The sequence below is a fragment of the Vigna unguiculata genome, chromosome 10 (assembly GCF_037176805.1).
Source record: "Vigna unguiculata cultivar grain cowpea cultivar isolate G323 ecotype 2 chromosome 10, ASM3717680v1, whole genome shotgun sequence".
In the NCBI taxonomy this organism is placed as follows: Eukaryota; Viridiplantae; Streptophyta; class Magnoliopsida; order Fabales; family Fabaceae; genus Vigna; species Vigna unguiculata.
The window spans coordinates 49747611-49757484 of NC_140801.1; the positions used below are offsets into that span (position 1 = coordinate 49747611).

The following is a 9874-nucleotide window of genomic DNA, read 5'->3' on the forward strand; positions in this document are numbered from 1 at the left end:
CTTCGCCTTCACCACCTCTCTTCTCTACTACACATGCACAAAAAAGTTTACGAAAATTAAATAATGGTAGACATCGTCATTAAGCAAAGACCCGTGGTTGAAAATGCCACCCCATCTAATGCCTTTCTTTATATCCATTCCATTATTCCATGCGTGTTAGGTTAATTAATTTCGATGAAGCTCCATCGTAAGTAAGCACGTGTTTGTACGAAAAGATGGAGAAATTCAACATTTACTAAAAGACAATTGTCAATAGCGAATTAATTAACAACAAGAGTTGAAGAATTAAGCTAATTAAAGTAAAATGTATACTAGGAAGATTATCACGTTTAAGAGTCTGTAATAATAATCCTCTGACCGGAAGAGAAGAACTAATTAAACATGAAATATGACGAAGGACTAATTATTTGTATATTTAACAATGGAACATGGGGCGAGGGAAAAGGTGAAGGAGGTGGGGTTGGGGGATATATATATAGATATATATTATTTATATTATTTATTATTATTATTGTGATTTAATTTGGTTTTTGGATTAATGGACTAGAGTGAGGTGTTGGAGACGTGGCAGAGAGGTTCGGAGGTGGAGCGGGTGAAGTTCCAGAGGTCAATCTCGCTGGCGAAGTCGTGTGCGGGGTTGATGTATGCGGGTGTAGGGGAGGGTCTGGTGAGGGTGGGGGTTGATGAGGGATTTGATGATGATCGGAGGGTGGGCAATGGGAGATCATGGTGGGGGGTGCAGTAGGCGAGGGTGGGGTCGTTGAAGCATGCGAAGTGCCTAGAGGCTTCGGTTTGGCCGTTGAGCTGAGAGGCAACCAAACGGTCCAGCGCAGCCCAGTTGGTGAGGCCTCCTCCACCTGAAGATGGCTCCATTGGGTGAACCATGTTGGGGTCACCACCACTCACCTGGTGGGTTGCGAATGACCCTTCATTGTCCGTCCCCATGTCTGCTGGAATAATGGGATGGTACCCATTATTGTTCTGCTCGTTGTTATTATCACCATTATTACAGTTGCTGCTGCTGTTGAGGTTGTTCTGCTGACTCTCCATGCTTGTGGATTTTGGGCTCTCTAGGCTCGGCAGCTTCATGAACCTGTCGTTGTTCACACCTGTCTCGTAACCCCTCCCCAACCTTCCATAGCTGTAGCTCCCCTCGTAGCTGCTCTCTTCCTTGCAACCCCTCCCCATTTGCTGAAGTATTTGCTCCAAAGCCCCCTCGTCGCACGACTCGAACAACTGGCTCCTTCTACCTTCTCCCGAACCTAAGGGGCTGTCTAGGGTTTTCAGGTTGTTCTTCTTCTTGAATATCCTACACACCACCCACCCTTCCTCCTGACCACCGTCCCCCATCACATTCGACACCTAAAGTCAAGTCACAAACAACAGATTCGTATAAACACATTTGTTTCATTTCACATGTCATAACAGTTGAACTAGCATGTCTAAATGCTTTGACGTTGCAGTTGAAACTGTGATTGTAGACTCATTTTTGAATTGTAGTGAAACTACAGACTATATAACTGACTAACTAACTAACTAACTGACTAAAGTAGTTGGTTTTGTTGGAGTAGTTGCTTACGATATTGGTGTCGCTGGTGGTGTTGTCGTCGAGTCTGTATTCGTGCATGATCCAGTCAGATTTCTGGCCATGTGGGGCTCTTCCTTTGTAGAAAACCAGAGTCTTTCTCATTCCAATCCTCTTTCCGTTGCTGTAAATGACTTTGTCGCGGCCGGTGGCCTTCCAGAATCCGGCAGCGGTGGCGCGGTTGGTGCGGGTTCCTGTGGGGTACTTCTTGTCTTTGTGGCTGAAGAAGTACCAATCATTCTGCGGAGTGGTTCCTATTTTGCATTTCTCTGGAAAAGAAAAAAAAAGAAGAAGAAAGAGAAACCCCTGAGAATCATGTCATGCATGACGCAAAAAGAAAGAAAGGTGAAAGAAAAAGTGAAGAGTAGAAGAAAAGTTTGATGAATGTGAGACCTTGAATATCCCATGGCTCGAGCTTGTTGAGATCAACATCACGAATAACATCGAGGTCAATCTTCTCGTAAGAGACCTTCTTCCTGAGGTAGTACTGAAGAAGCTCCTCCTCGGTGGGGTGGAACCTGAAGCCAGGTGGGACTTGAGATTGTCCATTGACAGATATGCTCATGTTTTCCGGCATTCAGGTGGGTAACCAAGAGAGTGATCGTTGGTAGCTAGGTAGCTATGATAGGAAGAAGAAGAAGAGAAAGTAACTAGGTAGAGAGTGGTTCTAGATTGAGCGGGGACCCAAAGAGAAGAGAGAGAGAAGGCATTCAAATGGGTACGCTAGAAGGAAAGAGAGATATAATGAGGTGGTGTGTGTGAGTGAGTGTACTGGGATGAGTATGTAAAGGGAGACTATATATATGTGCTGTGGGACACAAAGGAATTAATTGTATTAAAGAAATAAAGGTAAAAAAAATAGTTTTATAAAGGTTGAAGGGACACCAGACACCGGTAACCAATCGGGTATATTGTTTATAATATGATGAAAATGTGGGGTTAGTTTTACTATGGTGGGAGAAGTGCCACCTACCAAGAAAGATGGAGGAAGAGATAGAGGGTTTAACTGTTGAGGGAAAAACGAGTGTGGGGGCCACGTGTATGCGGGTATCACTTAGGGGTCCCACTGGGTTAGACGTTGTGGGCATCTTAGAAGAGTAAGGGCGCACGCCCACATCCACAACTACGACCTCTGACCTTAAAATCTCCATGGAAAACCACCTCTGAAACAACCATGGACCATCGCCAAAATTAACCTCTCTCTCTTTATCTTACTTTTATCCCTTTCTCTTTCATGTTTGGCTTGGGCAACCACCGCAACAAGAATTCTTTTTTTTTTAAATAGAATTATGTAGGGTAGGACTCGGAACATGAAAATAAGAAAAATGTGATGGATGGTAACATGCAACTTGGAATAAAGTTGCTCATGTAAAAAATATGATTTTTTTTTGGCTTTCAATTTCACATTCTCTTATGTTTCATACATACATCATACTTTGTCTCTCTTCCCTCTCAGTAGTTTTCATGCCCAAATTATTCTCAACCATATGCATATTAATATACAAAAAATTTCATGCCTTCATTTTGTATAGGATAATTTTTTATGTACCTTTTACCCACGCCTTTAAAATACCGAGAATTTCAAATCATTTCATCAACTTTTCCACGTATTCACATTGAACGAATATTATATACATACTTAAAAAATGTGTGGAAAATGCGAATACCCCTAATCTACTTCACTCCAACAGAGTACTTCCACATCCTTAAACTGCTAACCTAGCATGGATCTCTCAACTGGGTAACTCAAACTTATTACTTAAGGTTTCACTTATTAGTTAGTACTTTAATATCAATAACACAATTTTAAAGACTTTTTATATATGAGATTTTTAGACATTAAATATTATTCAGTAACAGGAAAACATTGCAGTACTTGAGAATAATTCATATTCATACAGTGCATGCATAGCGTTGAGAAACATGAGTGATCATTGCTACCTATTGCGTAGTATTTTTGATTGGATTTGTAGCTGGTAGACTAATAGTAACGATTAATGTTAATGTTTAGGTACCGAGTGAGTGCAAGCTATAAGCTATCTCACTCAGGTGCCATAGGTAAACCCTCGAGCATTGTTTTCAGCACTAAAATTAAGCAAAACCTACATCTACTTCTTAAAAGCTCTTTTATTAGAAAGTTGAAAAAGATAATGGTTTCTTAAAATTATGAGTTACATATATTTGGTTCATTTAGTTTTGCTCAGATAATCCTTTTGCGTCAGCTTTTTCGTATTGTACAAGGATCCTTCAGTTTCAGTTTTTTTTTCATTTAATTTGGCAGTGTATAAAATAGTTTGGTGAATTTTCGACACTCAGTGGTTATTTTTTCTACAAATTGTCAAATACTCTCATAATTGAAATAAAATATAGAATATTCTTAAATGAAGTGAATAAGGAATCGAGACAAAACAAAGAATAAGAAAATAACAGGTTTTCAACATATAACGTACGTGAGTTACAACCTCTGTCATTGTTACACTACCATCAGCATCAGTCACAATATTATTGATCAAACGCAAAAACAAATCACCACCGTTACTTGACTGTGTTTCGTCAGCAGCTACCCTTCTTTCTTCTTCATCACCCTTAAACTCTTGACCGCATGCTTTTCTATGATATAAACTGAGAGAAGATGGGTCAATAATTGTATTTTAAATTCTACGATCCATTTTTTGCCATAACAGAGTGAAAATGAGCTACACATGACGCCCATATCTGTCTACTATACGCAATTTGGTTCAACTGATTAAGCTTCTCTTTCTCTCTTTTCAAAACTTAACCTTTTGTGCAGAGCTTGTCTTTCACTCTTCACTGTTCATTAAAAACTGATTAATTAATCTTGGGGTAGTCTTATAGAATACTTCTGTATGCTATTTTTTGCAGATAAAAAAGAGAATAACTAATCGCAAGTGTTAGTGATCGATGAATTTGATCATTGAATTAAGTAATCTGTGTTAGATGTTCCTTAATTATAAGTAGAATGTTGTGCATTTCTCAGATTCCAAAAGACACGTGCTCTGTTTTGATGGAGACAATAGTTAATCTTTAAGAAATGTAATCACTCTGCTGTGATTTTTGGCTTTGCAACATATTGTGTTTTAAATTAGATATTAGCATCACCGTTCAGTTTTTCCAATTAAGATAACAAGTTTAGATTTAACTCACCGATTGTTTGATCGAACGACATACTGACTGAACGCTCCATTCTGTACACATAACATAATTTATTTACTAATTTTTCTCATACATGAACGTTTACACAATCCACTAAGCATAAAATTTGTTTGTTTATTTTATTATTTTAGATATATTGTGTGTTGTATGCTGTTTGGTTTACACACTCTCACTCAGATACGCATACTTATATATATATATATATATATATATATATATATATATATATATATATATATATATATATATATATATTAATGCAAACATTTGGCTCTATTGAAAAAATTAATGTTTAGTTTTTAAAAATGTTTATACAATAGCTAAAACATCTTAATAATTATTTTTTAGTATATTTTATATCTTTTATTTGATAATTCATATTTTGACTTATGATACTAGTTTGATTAAAAAAAATGTGCCTATTAGTATTTTTTTTAAAAGACTCCTTTTATTAATTTTGGTTTGCGATTCTTGAAATAAAAGTATTTTTTAAACTAAATTAATTATTTTATCAATTTTATCTTTTAAGTCACCATTTTTCTTAATTCTTTTTTTTTTCAATTTGACCGTTTTTTTAAAACTAAAATAACTATTATAATACAAAATTATCTAAAAATAATAATACAATTATAAAAGTTATTTAAATTAATTTTATAATTATAAAAGTAATAGTTTTATTAATTTTACCTATCATAAAAATAATGGACTTTTTGACAAATGATAAAAATTTCATCACATGAATTTGTTTATATAATCCATATTTATTTTTTTTTTCTTTTTACATTTTCTCAATGTATTAGGGAAAACAAAGCTCAAGCCAACTACTCTTGGTGACTCGAGTATTGGAGTAGTTGACTGATATTTGCTTTTCTCAAACCTTGACTCTCAAAATATGTATAGTGTGCACTAATTAAAAAAGGATTTTTCACGACATTGATCGATGATGTGTAACAAGTCATCATAGTAAGAAAATGCATGGTGAGAAAATTGCAATTTGTGCAAACTTTTTAATGACGGTTGGCTGATAACAGTCATTCAAAGTAGAAATGACGACAATTATATCACTACAAAAAAAAATTAATATTATCGGTGACCAAAATCCATCAGCAATGCTTGAAATCTGTTGATAAATCAAAATTATCAACGGTATATGGACAACCAAAAATTTATTTGTAATGGTAAAATCTTCTCTTCCAACTCCTTACTCTAAGTCTTTGCTTCGAGTCTCCATTGATTACCATGTGCGACGAAGGAGGAATCCATGTGTGAAGAAGATAGAGGCACAACGACTACTCACTACAATGTTCCTAGATCTACAATTGAAAACAAAGAAGATAAGGAATGGTGTCGATAACACTAGTGACGTCGCTGAAAACATTAAACGATGTGAGAGCAAAGGTGGCGCAATTGTAGAAGGTGACGATGACCCTGTGGTGTTCATGCACGAAGGTAGAGGAAGAAGAGATGTATTCCTAAGGTGGCATGGCAAACTCTGATCATAATCTCAACGACGCTAGACTAATGAAGGAACACTTGAGGGAGAAAAAAGTCCTGGGAGGTGCGATAGAGTTGAAAACATGAGTGTGGTAATTCCATAGAGATGATGAGAAATCATAAACGCTTTTATGATTGAAGAAGTGATTTGGGATGGACAAGAAATTTGTCGCTCTTTTTACTGACAAATTTTAAGATATGTAATTATCGATAGATTTTACTGACAAAAAATCTATTAGTAATTAAAATTTGTATTACTTATAAATTTACTGACGAATTTTACCAATTAAAATAAATCTGTCATAAAATTTGTCGGTATTTAAATTTTAAAATTTGTCGGTAAAATCTCTCAATATTTTAAATTTATCAATAATTTTTTTTCTATTGGTAATTCAAAATATTTTCGTAGTGTATAGTAAATTGTAGTTAAAAGTGGAATGAGGGAGAAATAACTACAATTATATAGGAAACCATCGTTAAAATTTTATGAGAATAGAGAAACGATGGTTATAGGATATATATTATGTGAAAGATTATATCATTTAAAAATCATTTTTTTTATAGAAGATAAATGGACTATATATTTTATATCACATTTACATATAAAGAAACAAACAATTAAAAAAACAGTCACTTTATTTGGTGAGGCTTTTTGTTTGTTTGAATTGAGGAATATACCTATTTAACCTTTTTTTCCCACCTAAACTCATACTTCACGTGTCACATAGTTCAACAAAGAAAGAAACTCTATGCCACTTCATTGCCATTTAGTTATAAAACAATATTTAATGTTCCTAAACATTTAGTTCTGATTATTTTAACAAGTTAAAAAAAAAAAGCCTTTACGTAGTGAGATAAAAGAAAGAATTATAAATATATAAAAATAAAATAAAAAGACGATGTTGAATTATTCCCTAAGTAATTTGTTATGTTTTGATACGGTTTTTCATAGACACATAATATGCATTAGTGTGTTGGTAGCGTCATGAATTGTGAAAGAAATGTATTTAGTTAGGAAAAGTCCACAGGGTCACAGTACTAATCATTTTCTTCCTCCTCTAAATTCTCTCACCCTAATCATTCATTTTTTTGTGATGGACGATGGAGCAACCACTTTTAGTTACTAACCGGCACTTATATTGGTCATCATATTTCATGTCCATATCTTTTTCCATTTTCTTAAATATATCTTTTCTGCTTTCTTCCATGCCATCAAGTCATTCATTTTTTTATATCTCCCCAACACCAACACTTCAAAGTTACTTATTTTTTTTCTTTTACAGTCACGGTTATTATTTTATAAAATGCTTAATTAATCTTTTAAATCAAATGAGACTAACTCAACATAATTCATCACGACAATGATAAATACGAGAAGTTACGAGGTACCGTCTTTGTGTATCCTTAATTATCTTTTGTTTGCGTTCCTAACCGCGTTATTAGTTTGTCAAATTACATTACAGAAACATGATTCCAACTGGGTTGAACTTGTGTAATCATTAATCATTCAACATGATTACCTTAAAAAGAAAATATTTCAACCACTATACCCAGTGGCATAAAAACAACATGACATATCACCAATATTCACAGAACCTAGAATATATATTTCTCTGCATTAGCAGGTAATGTAATTAATCACGCATTTTCATAAGTCAATCCCAGCAACAAACAACCTTAAATTTCTTTTAAAAATAAATATGCTTTTTCTTGTACAGTAGAAAATTTTACGCTTAATTTTTCTTGCAAATAAAAGTTTCTACCACCAACCATGGAATAAATATATGGTTAGAAGTTTATTTACTAGAAATAAAATCAATTTATAATAGAGTTTAATATGTTTATGATCTCATAACTTTCAGCGAATTTTGGAATTAGTCAATTTCGAAACTGTAGACCGATTTAGTCATTCATCTTTCAAAATACGTGAATCTAGTCATTTGAATCAAATTTTATTAAGTTTATTTAACATGTCAAGCGTGTTTCATAATAGTATTTGACTTAACAAAAATGTGTCAAACAGTATAACAACTCAAATGCAATATTAAAATGCGTATGAAACATCAAATAAATCTAACAAAATTTGATTAAAAGAATTAAATTCACGTATTTCGAAAGATGAAAGACTAAATTGATCCCAAATTTCGAAATGAACTAATTTCAAAATTTATTGAAACTTAAGGAACCAAAAATATATTTAACCCATTTATAAAATATATATATATATATATATATATATATATATATATATGAGTATAAACCTCATCTTATCAGTCCATTTTATAGGCTTGAGCTAGGTTCAAATTTCACTTCTCAGAATCATGAGTTAGAGTCTATGTTTGTATAATTTGTTGTTTGTTGAATCTATTATTTCATCCATTAATAGGTCATTGTCGGATTATCCATTAATGTTTATGTTTCGGCTTGAGAAAATGTATTAAAAGTCTCACATCGACTAAAAATAAGATCAATTTACGGTATTTATGAATGTAAAACCCATTTTACTGATTTTATTGGTTGAGTTGGATTTAGAATCCAATTCTTAAGAATAATCACTATGTAGGACTCAATAGATTAACAATAAAAGATGGGAAAAAAAATGAGAGAAACAATATGAGAATTATAAGGTGCACCATTTCAATACAAAGATTGAGATGAGTTTTGGGAAAAAGTTGTGGAAGCATAATTAAACTTTGCTAGTTAATTAGAAAACAGAAAAGGGGACATCATTGATCTCCGACAACCTAGAAGTCGAAACTAGACGACAAAAACAGCAACAACAAGTTGTTACAGTGGTGATGATATGTGTGATCCTAAGTGGCTATTTCTAATATGATTTTGTGGAAGAATATACAAGTCTGCCGCCAGCACTAATTGCACTTTCGACTCACAAAAAAATTATTACCCCAATTGACAAATTGAAACCTTTGCTGTTAGGGTAGTTAGTAATGTGACACAGTGCCCAAATGACAGGGAAAGAATGAGAGAGAGTGAACGATAGTGAGTTTGTTAGAGTTTCTTCCAGACCTTTATCATATACTGCACCTATCTAGCTATATAGTCTTCACTTAAATTAACAATTAAACCCTAACATCTCTAAAATATTACCAAAACAGCACCTTATTTGCAATTTATCACTCTCTCTCTATCTCAATTCATCATCACTGTCTGCTTTTAATCTGAAAAACTTTGTGGTGGTTCCATTGATTTCAGATATTTTTCAAAAGAAAACAGTTTCGTCTGTTTAGTGAAAAATACACCTTCTAGAAATGCCGATGCAAAGTTGTAAAAAGAAAACAACATTTTCACGCAGTGTAATCAAGAGAAAATGGCTCCCTTTTAAAAGAAAAAGTCATAAAGCGAAGAATATAAGAATCTCGGAAAAAACGAATTATTGCATTGTAATATTAAATGTTAAGAAGAAAAAAAAACATGTTTTTATGATGGAGAAGATTGGAATTATCTCGGTTGATTTTTGTGCGAAGACAAACGGAGTTAATTGAAAACTGTGATATGGCGTTTATAGTGAATTGAGAAATGTAGTTGGAAAGTGGGGGTAGCTAGGTTAGCTAGCTATTTTGCATGGGAAGCAACATTGCATATTGGTGCTTGTTTTATGGT

General features: G+C 33.7%; 1 protein-coding gene across 1 annotated transcript; it reads right to left on the reverse strand.

Annotated features, from left to right (window-relative positions):
• Positions 1-294: 294 nt before the first annotated feature.
• Positions 295-2367, reverse strand: NST1 (NAC (No Apical Meristem) domain transcriptional regulator superfamily protein). Its single transcript, XM_028051033.2, has 3 exons — positions 1979-2367; positions 1580-1854; positions 295-1362 (listed from the first exon to the last, which is right to left on the reverse strand). The coding sequence occupies exons 1-3, from the start codon at positions 2160-2162 to the stop codon at positions 544-546; spliced, it is 1278 nt and encodes a 425-aa protein (XP_027906834.1). The 5' UTR covers positions 2163-2367; the 3' UTR covers positions 295-543.
• Positions 2368-9874: the final 7507 nt, after the last annotated feature.